Genomic DNA, 19,717 nt, shown 5'->3' with positions numbered 1-19,717 from the left:
TGGATCTTAAGAGTTGATTTAGTGATGTACAGCCTTTTCTGTGTCCTCGGCACATCCAGGAGCAGCTGGTAAGCTCAAGTGAACAAGCGGGAAGGGGAGTCCGAGTGCAGCAGCCCAGAGAGATAGGGCAGGGCGAGACTGTTTAAGGACTTCAAAACAAATAAAATAATTTTAAAATGAACTCTCAAAAGGGCATTACTGTATTACACTGTGAAGCACACAGAACATATTGATGAGTTGGCAGACTGAAAACACTGCAAAGGCCAAGGGTGGTCTGATATGTTTGCAGTAAGAGAGATCCTTCACAGTGTAATGAGCATGTTAACGTTCACTTAGTGTGTATGCCTGTGTGCACAATATATTTGTATTTTTACTGAACTGGAGTTCAGTCAGTTTAAAGGTGGAATTCCAAACTTGTAATGAGCCAAGTAGTTAATGTTTACCAGATGGATCTGCACCAAGTTCAAAAAGTGCAGTTTGTATCTCATCTGGAGGAGTTCTGTGAGCGAAACTCCACCATCTCCAAAAATGTTACTTATTTGACCCACCCTAAATAAATCATGAGCTCACGCCTCACAGGCATGTGTGCTGCACCACACTTCAGGCTTTTTAGCACAAACATCTGATCCTGACACGTTCCCGTATCGAAGCAGTTACCCCCTCACGCTGTGTAGAAACTGCTGCCTCAGTTGAACTTTCGATGAGAAGTGAAATGATGCACATTAGATATTAATTCATGAATACTCTCACTACTTTCAAATCCAGCTTCTAGTTTTAAATGTGTTGCAGAAGTCAGCTATCAGATAGTAACTAAAACTCTAGCATACCCAATGTTTTTGAATAAAATTTACAACAAAGTAGCCAGACACACAGTCGGGGAAATTTTGTCAAAAGCAGTTTTTACTTGTAAATCCGGCACACAGTTGTGCAACACAATCAACTTTATCTGTTACAAAAAAAGAAAGAAAAAAAAGACAAGCATTATTTTCTCTTACAGTGTATTTGCACATCAGTTCTTTCACTTCTTTTTAGCAGACATGGAGCAATATTTTTCACAGGCCATTGTGAGGCCGGCGATGAATGGCATAAATTCTTCAAAGTCCAAGACATCATCTTTGTTCTGGTCCAGATCCTTCATGATATGGTCCACGGAGTTGGCATTCTTCTGGGTCTGAAACAGATGTAACAAGAGACAAGTTCAGGGTGCAAAGCGCATGAGCAATAACATTTTTAACTTAAATATGGACAATGATTCACACTGAGGATAGAGATCAGGTATGATAGCAAGAAAGATCCTTACTTTCAGAAAGTTGGGAAGCTCAGCCTCAATTAGTTTTCTTAGTTCTTTCTTGGTTAAGGCCTTTCCGTGTTTGCCATCATGGGCATACTTGTTGAACACGGTTATCATGGAATCCATGGATTTCTCCAAGTCAGTCATGGTTGCAGAAATGAGTGCTGAAAGGACAAAAGGCAGGAATGGACATAAATATAACAGGGTTTTTTTTTAACTTTTACTGTTGGCTTGTTACATTCACACTGGAGAAAAATGAGTGAAAAATGCAGCCAAGCATTAGGTTACAGCACATTGTTTGAAGAGGATGTGGGTGTTGGTTTTTACTGGCACTCAAAGCAAATTCTTCTGGCACAAATCACCTTCTGGCCCCAAACCCAAAATCCGTATATGGGTTCTACCTCCCCTCTCTTTATAAACTTTTCAGTTTCAGAAAAAGAAAAAACTAGGCCCGCAGACACACAGTAAAGATAGACTAGAGAGAAATAGGCCTAACGTTTTTGGAGACACCCATTCCTGGCATAGCAAAGGAGGAAAACCCTACGTAATGCACCAACAGCACCTCAGCCCACCCAACGTAACATTCAATGGAAAAAGGAAAAAACAAACAAACAACTTTCTAACTTTTTAAATAAGTTTTAATAGCCTTACCGGATCACGAGGATGCAGAAACTGTGGCAGAGCTTAAGTGGAGTTAGACGTGGGCTGACTGAAAGTTTATTCAACACTTTATAGTCATCTAGGCAACGCCCAAGTGATGGGAGGGAGGAGGGATACAGAGGGGCAGGGAGAGCAAATAAAGGAACACTGTCCCTTTTTCCCACAGTTACTGCAAGACGTAGAAGGCATTGACATGACGATGCTACCTCACAAAAATCTACACTGTGTTTCATCATGCAAGTAAAACAAAAGATGGCACAAAGCAGAATAACGCATGCATGATGGGACCTGCTAAGACTGAGCAAGTCTGCACTGGGCCGTCTTCTTTACCTGTAACAGTCGGCACACCTGGATACATGACAGCAGCAGGATGCTCTCCCGAAACAAGGCGAGCCGGGGGAAGGGAGTGTGAGGCTGTGGACAATGGACAATCTCCACTGCGAGTTTATTCCCAGATACCGCTTTCAGCAGCACTGCAGGAGCAGCCTGTTCAAACTGACCCTTCACTGTCACTTGGCAGTTCCTTTAAAACTTGCTCAACAGCTCCTTTGTGATTTCACTCTCTCCTGTTCTCCAAGGAGATGAGGAGTGAACGGCCTGAAGACTGTTATGGTTAACTGAAAACTGAAGTAAAACTTAAAACTGAATGAAAAATTTTAAATGATCAACAGAAAAATGAAATCTTAAACAATATTGTTTACTTGCAAAGCTGAAAGAAAACTGTTACTACATTGGTCGAAGAAGCATGAAGACAAACTGATGCATGATTTATTCAGTCAAGGCTCTCTCCGTGTCCGCATCAAATACCTTGAAGAAGTGTTGTCCTTAAATTCTCTGTGCTGAACTTGTAAAATTACTCTCTTAGCATATATCTCATCGATATAAACATAAAAAAAACCCATTAACTTTCCTACTGATGCTAATAAAAACGAAATGTTTCCTAAAAGTGGAAAACTCAAACAAAATCATCAAACCCAATCTGGCAACTAATTGAAACACAGACACAAATTTAGCTGAGAGAAAAGTGAAAACTAATAAAACTTTAAACTCTTGTGTTACCACTAGAGCCACCAGTACTTTTGCTAACCTTTACACCACTGCTGTCCTCTTTAAATGCATATTTCAGTATATAACAGAAAAATAAGTGGGCTGCAGCACTCTTGACTATGGGAATGGCTGCACAAGGAATATTTACACATATGCCACTGCATGATTTTATTACATCCCCACACAGCTAGACTGCAGATTACAAACTGAGCAAAGGTAGAAGGAAGCACAACACATTGAAAGTCTTTCAGAAAGTTTAATTACAAAAATGGATTTGAAAAAACAAAACAGAAGAAAACTGAATACACAGGAGGAAAGAATCTCTTTGCAACCTTTTTAAAAAGAGCACTGATTAGAAAGGGATGGAACGTAAAACACGTTTGGCCTTATATCTACCATTTCTTTGTGATTCAAATTTAAGAGAACTGTAAAATAAAATAAAAAAATACACAAACAAAGGACCAGATTAACTACTACAGGCTTGTACTCAATGAAATGATGACTTAAAATAATAACCCCAAACCAAATTTTATATACCTAAAAAAAGCCTAATAACAAAGGATCATTGTGACAAAACTGTGCATTCAGCTGTGTAGCAATGACCACCAGCACCTGGGGAATAATGACTGGTCGAAGTGTGATACAACTGTGATCCAGTGGGCTCTTTAGTTCTTCCTTTTGCTCTTGCTGCCAGCTTTGGCTGGTGTTACTACAGGAACAGCTGCTTGGTAGAGGGCAGCAGACACTTTGTTGATGTAGTACAGGGCAAAGAGGGAAAAGATGAGGCTGAACAGGAAAAAAGAAAGAGAAGTATTTTAATAATCAAATACATTTAGAAGTGCTTTCTAGATGCTTTGGGTAAACGTGTTCTGCAGAGGAGTCACTTACCAAGTAGTGACACAGACACGGTGTACCAGGCCAGAGGCAAACAGTGAAAGGCACAGACACAACAGAACTGCAAGATGACACAGTAAATCATATAAGTGATGAGCATTAATATGAGCCTACAGATGTGCATCGAGGTAATAATGTTAGAATGTTATTTTAAATTTGCATTGGCTGTCATGATGATACGCAAATCTGGACCAGAGGGTAGACTCAGCTCATTGAAACTAGCATCTTGCCTAACCAGTCAAAAGATTTGTTTGTGTGTGTGTGTGTGTGTGTGTGTGTGTGTGTGTGTGTGTGTGTGTGTGTGTGTGTGTGTGTGTGTGTGTGTGTGTGTGTGTGGGAAGCCTAGAGCCCTCCTGCACAGAGGTAGTGCAGGAGCTTACCTCAAGTCTAGTAGCAGTGCTGTGTTTTATTTACCTTGGCTAACTAAAGCACACACAGAAACCAGCTGCCGCTTATAAATGCTACTACTACTAATCATCATCATCATCATCATCATCATCAGCAGCAGCACCCTAAATTCGTTGTCTGAGTCAACATTTATCTAACTTTTATTCTCTCCATTAGCTCAAATGTTTTGTTGTTCTGGTTTACCTGACGTGGTAGATTTAACATCAGCAAGATGTTTAATATAATTAAAATGATTTTTTTAATGTTTAATTTATTTTAGGACTACCTAACAACATTAAAAAAATGCTCCTTATCAAATAAGCACTTTACATTTTCTTCTGAGGAGATTCTTATATTTGCACATGAACTCGACAGTGAGACATTTAGTGAAGACGTTGCATTTTCGGTGAATGTTTCAGCTTATTTTTACTGTAATAACTGTGTTACTGACATTGATTGGAACAGTATTTATAATTAGCATTTTAACAGGCACAAAAACCCTGAACAGGTTTTGCTGTGGCAATCAGAAGCAAACCACTGTAACTGCATGTAAACTGTGTTACACTAAATTACTTTGCAGATGTTGATTCCTGTAGTGACCGCTGGTCTTCAGCCTGCAGAAACCAGCATACAGCGGCTATATATTGAGAGGAACAATTTAGCTTTATTATTGTTAATTTAGTCAGGCTTTTGCTTCTTGATTATTTTTTGCAAGGTTTGTGTACAAAATCAAACATCTTAGAGAAGATCACTTCACCTGAACAGGGACTTAAACCAGCGATCTGGGTTACCTGGCTTCTCTAACCTCTGACCTTTACCTCAACCAAGATTTCCACCTATTATTTAGGCTAGAGTTTGGTATAAACAATTCTGATGTTTCAGGTAAAGCTGAGCTAACAGTTAACTCAGCAGAAATATTAAACACCATGTGAACAAGAAAAAGGCCACTGCATGGGCCATCATCACTTACTCTCAGGGAATATCTTGGCCTGGAATCCCTTTCCGAAAACCAAATTTTCCAGATTATTAAATGCCTGAAGCCAAAGTTAAGGTGCGACTCTCCTCAGTGACATCTATACATTTTTATGGAGAATATATAATAAAAGTCTGAAAGTTGTTCAATAAATACCGATTTCCAAAAGAACTGTGCAGTTTACTGATTAACAACATTGGCAAAGCAATTCAACTCTACATGTCACTTAAAGGATACAGTCAGGGAGCAGATGAAGAGGACTGAGCCCAGAAAACCTCCCAGGATGGTGAGCCACTCGGTGGATGCCAGCTGCTTACTGAACATCTGCATCCCCGCGAATACCAGCACAGAGAGCAGACTGGATAGCACCAGGGAGGTTCCGGTGTTCACCGCTACAAACAACAGAGATAAACTGTCATCTGGACAAAACCTGAGGCTATCTGAGGCTAAAGAGTTATCTAGTATAGAACTGTAATGCAACCGAAAGTAAACGATGGTTTTAAATGTCATATCTCGTTTGAATTGGGCAGTCATACGCCTTGGAACTTAACGCCACGTCAGTGTTCACGCATAACGTTTCCCACGTATAGCTGTTAGCTCTGTGCTAATCAACTCACATCTGCACCAAAACACCCCTCTAATATAATTTCCTAAATGCTCAGCACATAAAAACTTTTCTGGTACTTTACAGTAATGCTGGCATTGCTAGACTGTAAGAAAGAAATCTGTGTTAGCGTGGTTTACATTTAACATTAGCTACACAGGACTATAAGACATACTGCACACTGAGACTGAGGATATCTGCACATCTATGTCTGTGCTGACGATGTGTCTATTGATAATTATGCAATACATACCCATACTGTAATACTTAATTATAGTCTCCGTGACGAAGCACCAGTAAATTAAATTTAACTTCGACGAGCCAGCTAGCTGCCCCGGCTCTAAGAACTAAAAAACAGATTACCCGGCTCTAAAGTCAGGTGGGACCGGTGGGAGGAGCCACATGAGCTCTCCGGGTGAAAAAAAAAAGCAATAAAAGAATAAAAATCCAAATAATGGTTGTTTGATTCCACTAAAGTTCAAATCGAAACATTTATAAAACACAATTATGTGTTTGCATTACAATTACATTTCTATCGTCTAAATACACACAAACACACACACGTACGTTATATACATTATGTTTATATGTTTTGTGGACTTCTAAAAGTAGAACTTCATGGTACAGTTCAGAACAAGTGTGTAATTATGCTAGCATTAAATAATTTAACTCAATTTCAATTTATTTCAACAGAAATTACAATTTAAATGTATTTACCAAGAAACACTTTGCAGTAGATGCACTAGAACAAGAAATAATTTGAACACACACACAACCAAAGCAACAAAATAATTACAAGCTTTATTTACTTTTACAGAGTAACTGACACTACAAACACACTATATAAACAAAACACTCCAGTTCCAACATACAAAAAATAGACATAAGGTAAAAACGTATGCTGCATCAACTTTATTCAAATGATATAAAAATAGATTAAAAAACATTTTAAAAGTGTGTTTTATGCATTCCTTACTGTTGGTGTTTTGTACTGATATATGTCTGGTATCCACTCTTTTTCTGTAGCTACAGTATATCTGCTAACAAACTGACAGATGTCTACATCCAATCTCGGTTTGTACCATCGTACATCCGGACTTTCCTTCATAAAGGCTTCTTCTTCAGTCCAAAAACGGCTATGAACAGAAGAATCTCCACTAAAGCCGGTAGAACACTAAAGGAAGAGCCAGAGAGACACCAATGTAGGTTATACTTCTGCTTCTAATGCTTAAAAGAGGCTATGTCACTTTGAACTAGAGACATAAATACTAATATTCACATCAACATGCATACAAACCAACCTGCAGGTGGCAAAAATAACCCAGTAAGTCCAGCATTCCCACTTTTCAAACACAAAAAAAGACAAAGACACTGATCCGCTGCAGTGGGCAGCCAGTGCTGGTTGAAACGTGAGTCAGGGAAAAGAACTTTGGAAAAATACAACAACATTGAGCAAGCTTATACACCAACCTGCAGATGGCGAGGATCCACCAGTAGATGTGACACTCCCACTGCTCAAATAGAAAGAAAAGCAGAGCCACTGAGGCACTGGCATGGACTCCTGTTGCTATACCAGGTAAAAGATAGTCATGGAAGTGTAACTGATCACAAGCACTTTTGAAATTATTGCTTTTCTTACACTAACATCATTGCAGTTGTTACTCAGTTACTACCATACATCTATCTGTTTGCCTTGGCGTTACATATCATCTCAGTTACAACTGCAAGCTTTATATTTATTTGGTGTATTTGCATGTTTTTGGACAGCCAGTCACAAATAGTCCTAACAGAGGATGTGGAATATATATGCATAATAAGTAATAAATGTAACCATTTGGAATCAAAACACAAACGATAAATAAGAGTGTAAAATGTGAGTGAAAAGGATACAAAGGAGGCTTTGGCTACAGTTGAACATGGACACTCCTGAAAAGAAACCAGCCAGCTCTATAGCAAACAGACCGAGAGTCACTGATAATGCCACCACCAACCTGAAAAAGAGAATACATATAATAGATTGGAAGATGTGTACACAAATGTGTCAAATGTGTTTAAAATATTTACTTACTGTCTGTCCTCAGTGTCATACTGCTCCTGTGTGAAATCCAAAGGCAAACAAGCTTTCACATTATTTTCCTGTAAAGTAAAAGTTACAAATTGGTGTAATTACTTCTTAAGACATGAGGAAAAAGAAGCAGTGTCAACTCCAATGCTTCTGTTGTGATGGACAACTTCCTCCTGACTCGCTCCATTTTCAACATCCTTTGTCCAATTTATCCACTATTTCTTCTCTGCACATGTCCAAACCCTGTCAGCCTCGCTTCTCTGACTTTATCTCCAAACCTCTAATCCTGAGTCGTCTCTCATCTACTCATTCCTAAACCCAGGTATTTAAATTTATCCACCTCGACTGCTACACCCTTGCAGCATCACTGTTACATCTGCCCACCTCTTATTCACACACGTGTGTTCCTCTTCTCCCTGGATCATAGCTCCACTTCTCCACCTGATCCTTACTCTAACTACATATCACAATGTTGTCTGCATACATCATAATCCACGAAGACTCATACCTGATCTCATCGGCCAGCCTGTTTATCACCACTGGATACAGGAAGGGGCTCAGAGCAGACCTCTAATGTAATCACACCCTCACCTTCAACCTGTCACACCTACCACACACACCTCATGTCTCACTGTCCTCATACATGTCCTACATCACCCTCATGCTAGTCCTTGAGTTATAAGTACCACAGTTTCTCTTTTGGACTCTATCATATTGTTTCTGGTGGACATCAAAATCTTTGGCTTCCTGATGCCATGCAGCTGCTCCAGTTCTTGTTTTTTATTTATTTATTTCTATTTTATTTATTTATTTTTCCTGACTTCATCACCTGACAAAGATTATTCATATTCATTTATTTTTCTTTTTGTTTCGTACATCTTGTAAGTCCAGATTTGAATCTGAATTTGAATTACTTTCTACCTTGGCAATTTCTTTCTTCTTTAGCGCATTGGGAGAAATGAATTATGTCTTCTTCTTTTTAAGTGGTAAACTCTGAGGTCTCTCACATGTTGACATTTTAAAATTTATTTTAGTTTTTGTTGTTGTTGTTTGTTTTTTAATTTTCCTGTCGAGCTTCAGTGCTAGTATCTGCAGATTATCGTCACCCTTTATTGTGTTCATGGATATTTACAACAAGTTATCACAGAATACAAAAAAATGTTTGCCATGCTTGCTTACTTACCCTCGACCAAAAGATTGTGATCACGATGACGAGGTGAGCTATGATGGTGAGAAATCGTGCGGGGACAAGGCTACTGACCGACGACATGCTTGAATAAAGTGTAGCTAGACAACAATTCAGAAAAACTACGGTATTAGTGCTGGACGGGAAATGCAGCTTTTCGGCAATTCAAATGCGCCTAGTAGCTACTATAAGATAGCAAAAAGTACAAATAAGATAACTGCAGCATAAACACATCCGCCCATGTCACTCATTTAACTCGTATTCCATATAAAATACGAACTAATTCATCCGATTTCCCCTTGCTGTGATTATTACACGAAAGGCGGATGCTCTGGTTGCTACAACAACCAGCGAACGGGTGCATCCAGTATTACTGACCCACCGCATGAAAAAGCAACATACAAAGGTTCCGGACATGGAACAACAATTTAAGAACTCGTGTATGTGTGTGTGTGCTTGAAAAAACAAAACATTGCCATCTAATGGCAAAACGAAAAACTGCCACCAGCATATGTATCAACATATAAATACTACGGAGGAGCTGCACGTTCAAGGAGCTGGAGGTTTATTTCGAAAAACTGAACTGCAAATTGTTTTAAGCTGTTTTAGACACACATCCAGAATGCCATGCGTGAAAAACCCTATAAAATGCTGTAATTGTATAAATGTTAATATGTAATCGGACATTTTTATTTGAAGGTTTGTCATACATTAAAATAAAATAAATCTAGCTCGAATATAATAGTGCCAAGTTCCATTCTAATTGTATTAATCGGTCTTTGAGCAATGCGACTGTGGCAGCTGTAGCCTAAACCAGTACAAATCCCCCCCCCCCCCTCCTCCCATCTGATTGCTACGTGGAGTGGACTCGTTGCTTTGAGACAGACGGCACTGAATCGGCGTGTGTGAAAAAACACACCTCTAGCACGGCTACATCAGGTCGAGGCCCGGGCTTGCCATACCTCGGTACGGTAACCCTGCTCAGCCTTTCTCCAGACGAAAAAAAAGGCGATCCGTTATTGTATCGCAGAGTCATTTGCATCGAAGGAGTATGGCAGAAGCGGACTTACAAACCTTTACATCTATCATGGACGCGCTGGTTCGCATCAGTGTAAGTGTGACGCTCATTTTATTAGCCATTTTTTAAACCATGTGTGCTCTTTTTAAAAGCGATCTGTTTACCACCTGTGCATTTACCTGTGGATCTTTTCCATATTGCACATATGTGCGCTGATGATGAAGGAATGTGTGGCATTTCTTCCTTTGGAAGGTATTTTTTTGCATCTTGAATCAACGAGAAATGGCAATGCTCTAGCACTGTGGCTGGAAACGTAAAACGGGGCCACTGTGACTACAAATGCATTAATTAAGTAAACAAAAAGTTCTAGTAGATCAAATAAGTGTTTGAGCATTAAAACCAATTAAATATGTTGGCGAGTAGTAGGTTAAAATACTCGTGATGCACATGATGGGAAGATGCACGTTGTCATAGAAACGGGATGCTGCGTTTAAGTAGCTGCAGCAATAAAAAGGGGCCTCCAGAACCAGTAAAACTGATGCTGGTGGACAGAATGAGCAGAAAAATGCATTTTCATTTTACAGATTTAAAAATCTCACTGCTTTGTACTTCTCTGAGTTGTGTAAAGTGCATCTAGGGGCAGGGATAGCTCAGTAGGTAAAGTGGTCGCCCCATGATCGGAAGGTCGGCGGTTCGAATCCACTTAACGGCTACCCTGAGGTACCCCTGAGCAAGGTACCGTCCCTACACACTGCTCCCTGGGCGCCTGCTTAGTGGGCTGCCCACTGCTTCACTGAGTGAATGGGTCAAATGCAGAGAAAAACAAGTAATTTCCCCATGGGGATCAATAAAGTATCCATTATTATTATCTAAGTTTTTTTACAGGGTACAGGTAAAGCTAGATGAGTATTCAGGGGAAAGCTATTTATTCATCCACGTTGGCCTTCTCTGCTCTCTGTATATTCAATGCCAGCCTCCTACACATTGACTATACATTATATCACAAGACACAGAATGTATAGAGCAGCCGATTCCTTATTTATTCTAGTGATTCAGCTGTTATTTAGTCTTCAGCCTCTTTCGTCCTCCTCTCCAGTCCAACATGAAGAGCATGGAACAGGAGCTGCTTTGCCCAGTGTGTGATGAGATGGTGAAGCAGCCCATCATCCTGCCCTGCCAGCACAGTGTGTGTCTGCTTTGTGCAGCTGAGGTGTTGGTACAAAGAGGCTATCCTCCTCCAGATCTCCCTCCAGAGCCTTACTCACCATCCTCCACACCCAACACCCGATCCCCACGACAGACACGCAGACCTGCTCCCAGGACGCCTGATCGCCTGGAGCGGGTCCTTAGAACAGGTAAAGGAAATGGTTTGTGTGTGTGTGTTTGGCATTCAAATGAACAAGGATGATGTTGACGTAGCATGATGTCACTGTCCTCTCAGACTGTCATAGATGATTTAACAGACACATCAGCATCCTGCCGCACATCCAGAGCTTTATGGATTCATCTAATGACTTATTTAAGTGTGTGTAGAGCAAGAAGATAGAGTCCGAGAGTCCTTACCTCAAGGAGACACGAAAGGCAGTAAGCATCTGCCGAGCAGGTGTGTCGCCAAGGTGTCTATGTAAGCAAATAGTTTTTCCCGAGAAGTTTATTTTTCATGATGATCTGCACAAATGTGGAGGCAAATTAGAGTTTTGCTTCCTTCCTTTTCTCACTAGTCCGCCTTTGTTAAATTCCTCATAAACTATCTCTAAAAACCTTGCTTTTTATTCTTCTGTGTCTGTGTTTCTTTCCTTTTTATCCCCACACCTGCATCACTCTCCCAGTGTGTGGGACATACCCAGGGCGACGGCGGAAGGAGACCCATCCCCCCATGCTGTTTCCCTGTCCTTCCTGTCAGCAGGATATAGAGCTCGGGGAGAAAGGCCTGACAGACTGCCTTCGCAACCTCACCCTGGAGCGCATTGTGGAGAGGTATGTATATGCACCAACCCCATGAATATCATATAAGTGCTGTAGCATCACAACCTCAGGTCAGGCAGAGAAAGAGCAGACACCTTTTAGCTCCCCCATGCATGTCACCTGGCTTTATTTTATCCAGTGGGAATGTCGCATTATAAGAGCTGTAATAGTTTTGGAAAAGCACTCTAACCAGTCATGCAGGCAATGTGTAAAGGCAGCGAATGAAGAGTGAGGCCAGTGCTGCTTTATAAATGAGACAGGAAATCATTTGCTGGAAGGAGTTGCAATAATGATCTTTTTCCTTTACTCTTGATCCAAGGCTGAGAGCAAAGTGCAGGGGCAGCTGTAAAAATGCAGTGCAGCATTGGTTAAACTGTTAATTTTTATTTGGACTGAAACACTCCTCTGGCTTTTTAATTCCCCCACCCCTTATCAGCTCAAACAAAGGAGATCAAAGTGAGAGGAGCTGCTTCTGAAGCAGTGAGACAGGGAGAGACACTTTCACACGCAGCAGTTTGTTGGGTGCCGCTGCTTCCTCCCCTAGAATCACTGCAATTGGTCGGGAAAGTGTGACGGTGCATGTTTTACTGTGCAGGATGCAATAACAAGGCAGCTGCTGGTGATGTATCCAGGTCAGGCAGTTGAAGAGTTGCCTTCTTAACTACTGAAAAAAGCAGGCCACAGTCAGATGAGCTCATTATTCCCATTTATTTTTTTTGTTGCTTTCTTTCTTTGCCGCTGCAGAATTATCACAGCCTTGCCCTTATCTCCATGTACACATGTCTGTCCTTTAGGTACAGGCACACAGTAAGTCTGGGCAGCGTAGCCATCACGTGCAGTTTCTGTAAGCCTCCCCAGTCTCTGGAGGCTACCAAGGGCTGCGCTGACTGCAAGTCCAACTTTTGCAACGAGTGTTTCAAGCTCTACCACCCGTGGGGAACGCCTCGAGCTCAGCATGAACACATTCTACCTACCAACAACTTTAGGCCAAAGGTTGGTCTCTGTTTTTATCTCCGCACATGATACAAAGTTGCATCTCTTCCAGTACATTAACCCACCTTTGTGTTATAGGTTTTAACATGCACAGAGCATGAGCAGGAGAGACTGCAGTGGTACTGCCGTACCTGCCAGAGGCTGCTGTGTCCACTTTGTAAGCTACGCCGTATCCATCATGGGCACAAGGTTTTGCCTATAGCACAAGCCTACCAGGCACTCAAGGTGATTTTGAGGGTGGTGGTAATATGTTTTTACTGTGCTACAGCCCTGGTGATTGCAGCATAGCAGTGTTAGCTTTCTATTTGGTTTTCCAGGACAAGATTACCAAGGAAGTCAACTTCATTTTGGCAAACCAGGAGACAATACAGAGTCAGATCACTCAACTGGAGGCTGCCATCAAACACATGGAGGTGTGCTTCTCCTCTGCTTTGTTAAAGTAGCTTTTGATCTTTGTACAGGTGCAACAGTATTTGCTAGGGCTTCAAATGCAGTATTTTGGGGGTTCATTTTACATTTTTAGCAGAAAATATGTCATTGGGATATCAATACTGTCCAGATCTTACCTGCAGCTTTCTCCTGAGTTTCTCAGCAAAAAAATGTAATTATTTCACCGAATTTAGAGGAACTGTGATGCTTCAGTAAAGTATGAATGGACTTCAGTTTAACTGACCACTTTCTTTTAACTACAATTGCAACACAATGTGTAAATGCCATTCTAAAAGCATCGTGATTTTTCCCTGAATAGCAACAGTATCTCCAATCTTCATTTTTTCCAGCTGTTTTTGCATCCTCTCTCTTTCTGCAGGCCAACAGTGCAGTGGCTCTACAGCACTTGACTCACTGTATCCATGAGCTGGGAGCGGCTGTAGCTGAGCGCCAGGGGTCTTTGACCTTGGCCTTGGAGGGATCCCGCAGCAGAAAGGAGGAGGCCCTGTCCTCTCAGGTCTTTGAGAAGCAAGGCCTGCTGGAGCAGGCCGGTCTAATGGCCTACACTCAAGAGCTGCTGAAAGAGACGGATGCACCCTGCTTTGTGCAGGCTGCGAGAATAACACACAACAGGTAAGAGATTCAGCCGTTTTCATTCAGTTCGATTTGTTACCTTTATTTGAATTTTCTTAAATTCCTTTTATTATCTTATTTCTCCAGGCTGGTGAAGGCTATAGAAAATCTCCAGTGTTTCTCTCTTGCTGCCGAGCCCTCCTTCAGACACTTTCACCTGGATGCATCCAAAGAGATTAAGATCATAAACAATTTGGACTTTATACAAGGTGGGTTGTCAGCTTCTTTGTTCCTGCAATACATGGTATGTTAAAGAGTTAAAAATGAATAGTTTAATCTCCGTATCGTTGCAATTTTTCTCCACAGCTCCACTGGCTCCAGTCATTGACACTCAGAAGACGTTAGCTTACGACCAGCTTTTTTTATGCTGGCGGCTCCCTCAGGACTCAGTTCCAGCATGGCACTTTTCTGTTGAATACCAGAGGCGAGCAGGAGGAGCTGCGGCCACGTGGGGTGGCATCAGATCCCCTAATTCGGCCACAGCTTGGCTGCGCATCGATGAAGTGAAGGGTACTAGTGCTGTGGTCGCTCGACTGCAGATGGACAGCGTGTATGTGCTGAGAGTGAGAGGGTGCAACAAGGCTGGCTTTGGAGAGTACAGCGAAGAGGTTTACCTCCACACTCCACCGGCACCTGGTAGGATGTGTACACACAGTTGTTTCAGTACAAAAAGTCTTCATCTCGCCACTCTTTTAATTAAATTCTAAGATTAACAAAAGCTGTTTTTTCCCCCCAGTATTCATATTGCCAGTACTCATTTTCAGCCAATTGACTAATCTTTGTTTCTTTTCTCTCCATCCCTTGATTTCCTCCATTCCCATTGTTTTAGTTTCTGCAAAAGCCTTCCTTTATTTGCTCTGCATTCCAGTGCCATCCCAGTCATACTAAATCTGCTTCTGTCTTATATGCCACAGGTCTGTTTTTCTGCACTTTCCAAAATCATTTGTGTTCGTACATTTTGTCCATTGTTCCTTTTTGGTATTATTCTAAATAATATTAAATTCAAAAGTATTTGTCATTATAAACATATTTGAAAAGGTATATGTACAAATCAAATTTTACTCTTTACCTTTATTGTTTTTCATGTTTTTGTTGTAAAGCCGTTTCTTACTATTCATCTTGAAAACAAAGTTTTCTTTTCATTTGTTCTTTATGTGTTTGTCTCATGCTCCTCTTAGCCCCTTTTTCATTTTCTATGCCTGAGCTGCAGGATCTAACCTTTCCTTCTTTCTGATTCCTTTCCTTTCTTGTCATCTCTCTCCTTCTTTATCCTTCCTACCAGTCTTGAGTTTTTCTCTAGACTCTCGCTGGGGCTTGCATGCAGACCGGTTGGCACTGGGTAAAGGCCAAACCTACGCCCGCAGTGTGCCAGGCCTCTCCCTTCTGCAGGCTGCCGATCGCACACTAACATCTTGCCACTTGACCTCTGACTTACTGGTGGCAGACTTGGCTGTCACTCAAGGCAAACACTACTGGGCATGCTCTGTAGAGCCTAGTTCCTACCTGGTAAAGGTAAGAGAAAGTGTTGTCGATCATGTTGTGAAGGAAGCTTTTTAAAAAATCTTTTACATGCAGACTCACAATGGATGTGACCAAAGCTTCTTTCTTTTTGCTCCTCTCATTTGCAGATAGGAGTTGGGCAGGAGGCTAAGCTACAAGAGTGGTTCCATCTCCCTCAGGACATGGCCAGCCCTCGGTAACTAAACCTTACCCTTTTCAACTATCCATACATACATCGTCTTCTGCTTGTCCTTGTCAGGGTTGTGTTTGAGTTTATTTAAACTGATTGGTTTCCTGGCATGTACCCAGCTTTTAAGCATAGTGTTGAGGTCAGGGCTTTGGGAAGGCCGTTCTAAAAGCTTAATATTAGCCTGCTTTTTGAATTCCACAACCAGTTTAGATGTATGTTTGGGATTACTTTGCTGTTGGAGCACAAAGCTGTGTCCAAATTTAAACCATAAAGCTGTTGATTTGAGGTGAAGTTGAAGAATTTGGAGGTAGTCCCTGTCCGTCATTATCTCATTAACTTTGTGTATTATTCCAGTACCACTGCTAGCAAAAAAGCCCCAGAGCATGATGCTGCCACCATGCTTGACAGTTTTCCTCAGGAGGCTTGTCAATGTGGCCAGCTGCAAATTTCTATTGAGTTTAAAGGTGTTGATTATGGAGCAGGGGTGTCTTTCTCAGTTGGCACCCTCCATGGTGATGTAAAACTATTTTTTTGCCGTGGACAGTGATGCTGCTGTTCCAGCAGTTTCCAGTTCATACCAGACTCGAGCCTCTGTGGTTCCTGAGTTGTTCCCAAACATGCTAACCAATATCCTCTCATCTGAGTTTGACAGTTTGGGTCTTCCCCATTCAAACTTATGCACACAACTCTTGTTATGTGAAGTCATTAAACATGTATGTACATGTATGTATAGTTATTCAATGCTGGAAAAATCATTAAAAGCCTCAAATTACCATGACATTAAGATCCATGATAGAAATAGGAGTGTCCTGTCACCTATATTTTGAGCTGCTTGCTGGTTGTGGCTGAGGTAGTAGAGCCGGCCATCTATTAGTTTCTATTATCAGAAACTTGTTGGTTCAGTCTCTGGCTGCTCAGTGTGCATGCTACAGTATCCTTGGGCAACATACTGAAATAACTTAGACATGGAAATGACTGTTTTTATGAAATGGTGAATGAGACATGTACTCAAGTAACTTTAAAAGCACTAAATAAGAGCCAGTTCATTTGCCATTCAGTAACATGCCTCTTATTCAGATGGATAGGAGCCATGCCAGTAAATTAAATATATTTCTAACCACTTGGGGGCAACATAATAGCTTGTAAACACATGAATAACATTACTACTGTTGGCCACTGCTGGAAACAGCATTTTAAGTAGAAGAAACTGAATCAGGTCTACTCTAAGTTTTGCTCTTACCTCCTCTTCCTCCCAGCTGCGACCCAGACAGCGGCCATGACAGTGGGGCTGAAGATGGCCAGGACTCCCCTCCATTCTGCTTCCTCACTATGGGCATGGGCAAAATCCTGCTTCCTCAAGGACACAGTCAAACTCAGAGCCAGGGTGACAGCCAGAGCCATGGAGCAATGCACTCCCACAGTAGCAGCCACAGTAGCATGTCTCACCCTCACACTGCTCCTTTGCCACCTCGGCTAGGAGTGTGTCTGGATTGCGACAAAGGACGAGTCACCTTCTACGATGCCCACTCTTTGCGTATCCTATGGGAGGGACACGTGGATTGCTCCGCTCCGGTGTGTCCGGCATTTTGCTTCATCGGCGGCGGAGCCCTGCAGCTGCAGGACCTCGTGGCCAACCGGAGCATTGAGGAGCCACCACCTCGGAGAGTAACCATCCAAACAAGAGCAACGAATCTAAGTAAATAAACAGCTTAGAGATGAGTCTGTGAAATGATCCCAGGCAGAAAATGCTCTCTGGCTGAACTGTGACTGCTAAATACAGTTCTAGTTTTCCCTTCAGTGTGATCAATATAAATATCTGATGTTCTTTTACAGTTGCACTTGGCCTGAATTGATCACATTTCTCTTTTGGCTCTTTTTTTTTCTTATTAAAAAATTACTTTGGAATGCTACAACTAAGGACACTGTAGCCAAAGTGGTTTTAGACTATGCAGAATTTTGTTCACAGGGTCTCCTCAATAATCTGTGTGCAACGCAAAAAAAAAAATCTGCTCTCCCTTTACTTTTGGCTAATTTTTTCCCAGAATAATTGGATAGCATAAGCTGCATGCAGGTGTAACTAAGATTCATAACTTGCGTATATGCAGATAACTGACTGTCACCTTGTGAAAATAACTCAGATGTACTGTATGCCTAATTTTTTTTATCTTAAATTTTTATGTAGCGCCAGCAATGTGAATATAAAACAAAATTAGAGAATGTGAATTTTCTTCCGTAGTTGAATAAAAAGCTTCAGTTTTGGTTTTAAATAGTCACTGTTTTGCATTTCAAAAGAATCGTGTGGCTTTTTGGCTGCGTAAACATGCTCACAGTTGCCTACATTTTTTTGTGTGTGTGATTATAACACAAATCAAAGAAACCTTCTGAAGGAATACTGTTCTCGTTATGCTGGTTGACATAACCATGTGAATACATTTCAATGTGTCACATTTTGAAAAGTTGGAAATGTTCATGGCTTGTTTGTGTCTTGTGTTTATGGTGTTTGAGTGATTTACACATAAGTGTTAATGATCAGGTAAATGAAGTGGATTACTGAGGAGACAAACTGAAGTACACTTTATAGTTCACTTTTCCTCCCTGTACCTTTTGAAACCTACAATATTAGCTAAGTTACTTATTTCCTGTTATGTATCATTTAAATGCAAAGAGTTTACACTGTAGTATTTTCAAAATGACAGGCTCTGACTGTATTTTGATATGATTTTTTTTGTGGGTATGTGTGGGTGTGGGAGCTCTGGCTGTAACTTTCACCCTTTCTGTGGTATGTATGTGTGTGTATCCTGTCCTGTCCTGTCTTGAATAACTCGTCTATACCCCGTACATATGTTCCAGCACAGCACTTGAATGACTCGAGACTGTAGCATCTCAGAAATCAGAGTCCTCCTGATTTAGACTTTGCCTTGCTGGCGGAATGTTTCTATCAAGTCAAGAGAAAACAATAAATATAGTACTGTGAAAAAGTCTTCAGGTATCCCTCGTTTATTTTTATTTTTCTTGGAAAATGGGAAATGGGTGCAACAGTCTATTGAAACATCTGCAAATGTACATGGAAAGAATACAGTAAAAACAGACGTTGTGTAATTCTAACAGCCACTGGCTGAAATGAAGCCAAAACCATGACACAGCCTCCACTTTGTTTTACCGAGTACCGTATACACCGCTCCCCTGACCTCATCCGTGCATACTGACATCAACTGGAACCAAAGATTTCATATTTGGATTCATGACTCCATCAGACCTGTTTCAGTTCTTGTGTAATACAGCACACCTCAGCCTTTCCTTCCCGTCCTTGTAAATTGCTTCTTAACAGCCACCCTTCCACTGAAACCATTTCTGATGAGACTTCAATAAATAGTAAAGGACCAGATACATCTCCCAGGACATGACTTTCAGATGCTTTTCATCTAACCTAGATGGTTTTTAGGCCTTCCACTTCTTACTTATACTTATCCAAATTGTCCAAAAAACACACTGCATACAAAATATTTACGGTTTTCAGCTAACATCTCTTCGCACTTAACCCTGTTGGTACAAAGATACTATTTTATGCCTGCCAAAACTGAGTCTTTGCCTTTTTCTTTTCTTAAAAGAAATTCAGCTAAAGAAATGGGAACAACTGAAGTGTTTTTGCAACTAGCTACGTAGCAAAGACTTAATTTAAAATCGGTACTTTCTATATTGTCTGCTGTGTGTAGACATAAGTTCTATAACTTATGATCAAACAAACAAACAGAATAAATCATCTGACATTGTTCAGGTACACAGGCTGGACTGCAAATAATTGGAAAAGCAGCCAATGTCCAAAGAAAATCTTTAAAAGACTTTTCTACAGCCTGAGGAGCTATTGCCCCAAACCACCCTTGA

The 19,717-nt window shown here is 41.1% G+C and overlaps 4 protein-coding genes across 5 annotated transcripts; 1 reads left to right on the top strand and 3 right to left on the bottom strand.

Annotated features, from left to right (window-relative positions):
• Positions 1-888: 888 nt before the first annotated feature.
• s100a10b (S100 calcium binding protein A10b) lies at positions 889-2,083 on the bottom strand. Its single transcript, XM_080896750.1, has 3 exons — positions 1,943-2,083; positions 1,301-1,455; positions 889-1,171 (listed from the first exon to the last, which is right to left on the bottom strand). Exons 2-3 carry the CDS (start codon positions 1,436-1,438, stop codon positions 1,019-1,021), a joined length of 291 nt encoding a protein of 96 aa, XP_080752876.1. The 5' UTR covers positions 1,439-1,455; positions 1,943-2,083; the 3' UTR covers positions 889-1,018.
• A 1,151-nt stretch (positions 2,084-3,234) lies between these two features.
• On the bottom strand, positions 3,235-6,268 carry krtcap2 (keratinocyte associated protein 2). The gene is made up of 5 exons (XM_080896749.1): positions 6,110-6,268; positions 5,490-5,644; positions 5,250-5,313; positions 3,887-3,953; positions 3,235-3,784 (listed from the first exon to the last, which is right to left on the bottom strand). Exons 1-5 carry the CDS (start codon positions 6,111-6,113, stop codon positions 3,664-3,666), a joined length of 411 nt encoding a protein of 136 aa, XP_080752875.1. The 5' UTR covers positions 6,114-6,268; the 3' UTR covers positions 3,235-3,663.
• Positions 6,269-6,634: 366 nt separating this feature from the next.
• On the bottom strand, positions 6,635-9,479 carry tmem107l (transmembrane protein 107 like). Of its 2 annotated transcripts, none has more exons than XM_080896574.1 (5): positions 9,105-9,479; positions 7,925-7,992; positions 7,747-7,847; positions 7,327-7,423; positions 6,635-7,030 (listed from the first exon to the last, which is right to left on the bottom strand). In XM_080896574.1, the coding sequence occupies exons 1-5, from the start codon at positions 9,189-9,191 to the stop codon at positions 6,961-6,963; spliced, it is 423 nt and encodes a 140-aa protein (XP_080752700.1). In that variant the 5' UTR covers positions 9,192-9,479; the 3' UTR covers positions 6,635-6,960. The 2 variants fall into 2 exon arrangements, with proteins under 2 accessions (XP_080752700.1, XP_080752701.1); XM_080896575.1 differs by lacking the exon at positions 7,327-7,423 and adding an exon at positions 7,158-7,254.
• Positions 9,480-9,987: 508 nt separating this feature from the next.
• trim46a (tripartite motif containing 46a) lies at positions 9,988-18,782 on the top strand. The gene is made up of 12 exons (XM_080895528.1): positions 9,988-10,218; positions 11,222-11,480; positions 11,955-12,102; positions 12,885-13,083; positions 13,162-13,308; positions 13,401-13,496; positions 13,892-14,145; positions 14,233-14,354; positions 14,452-14,781; positions 15,428-15,657; positions 15,774-15,841; positions 17,092-18,782. Exons 1-12 carry the CDS (start codon positions 10,159-10,161, stop codon positions 17,537-17,539), a joined length of 2,361 nt encoding a protein of 786 aa, XP_080751654.1. The 5' UTR covers positions 9,988-10,158; the 3' UTR covers positions 17,540-18,782.
• The last annotated feature ends 935 nt before the right edge of the window (positions 18,783-19,717 follow it).

Source organism: Rhamphochromis sp. 'chilingali' (assembly GCF_963969265.1).
Source record: "Rhamphochromis sp. 'chilingali' genome assembly, chromosome: 11".
Taxonomy (NCBI): domain Eukaryota; kingdom Metazoa; phylum Chordata; class Actinopteri; order Cichliformes; family Cichlidae; genus Rhamphochromis; species Rhamphochromis sp. 'chilingali'.
The sequence above is the reverse complement of the archived record's forward strand: the minus strand, read 5'-3'. Positions and strand labels throughout refer to the sequence as shown.

Excerpts from the sequence above, each read along its gene's own strand:
- tmem107l (XM_080896574.1), bottom strand. The coding sequence starts at position 9,191 with ATGTCGTCGGTCAGTAGCCTTGTCCCCGCACGATTTCTCACCATCATA. Across the intron at positions 7,993-9,104 it reads TCACAATCTTTTGGTCGAGG|GAAAATAATGTGAAAGCTTG; the intron begins GTAAGTAAGCAA and ends TTTACTTTACAG. Across the intron at positions 7,424-7,746 it reads CTGTAGCCAAAGCCTCCTTT|CAACAGGAGTCCATGCCAGT; the intron begins GTATCCTTTTCA and ends TACCTGGTATAG.
- s100a10b (XM_080896750.1), bottom strand. The coding sequence starts at position 1,438 with ATGACTGACTTGGAGAAATCCATGGATTCCATGATAACCGTGTTCAAC. Across the intron at positions 1,172-1,300 it reads AGCTTCCCAACTTTCTGAAA|ACCCAGAAGAATGCCAACTC; the intron begins GTAAGGATCTTT and ends CATCTGTTTCAG.
- krtcap2 (XM_080896749.1), bottom strand. Across the intron at positions 3,954-5,249 it reads GGCCAAGATATTCCCTGAGA|TTCTGTTGTGTCTGTGCCTT; the intron begins GTAAGTGATGAT and ends GTCATCTTGCAG. Across the intron at positions 3,785-3,886 it reads CGTGTCTGTGTCACTACTTG|CCTCATCTTTTCCCTCTTTG; the intron begins GTAAGTGACTCC and ends TTTCCTGTTCAG.
- trim46a (XM_080895528.1), top strand. The coding sequence starts at position 10,159 with ATGGCAGAAGCGGACTTACAAACCTTTACATCTATCATGGACGCGCTG. Across the intron at positions 12,103-12,884 it reads CTGGAGCGCATTGTGGAGAG|GTACAGGCACACAGTAAGTC; the intron begins GTATGTATATGC and ends TCTGTCCTTTAG. Across the intron at positions 14,782-15,427 it reads CCACACTCCACCGGCACCTG|TCTTGAGTTTTTCTCTAGAC; the intron begins GTAGGATGTGTA and ends CCTTCCTACCAG.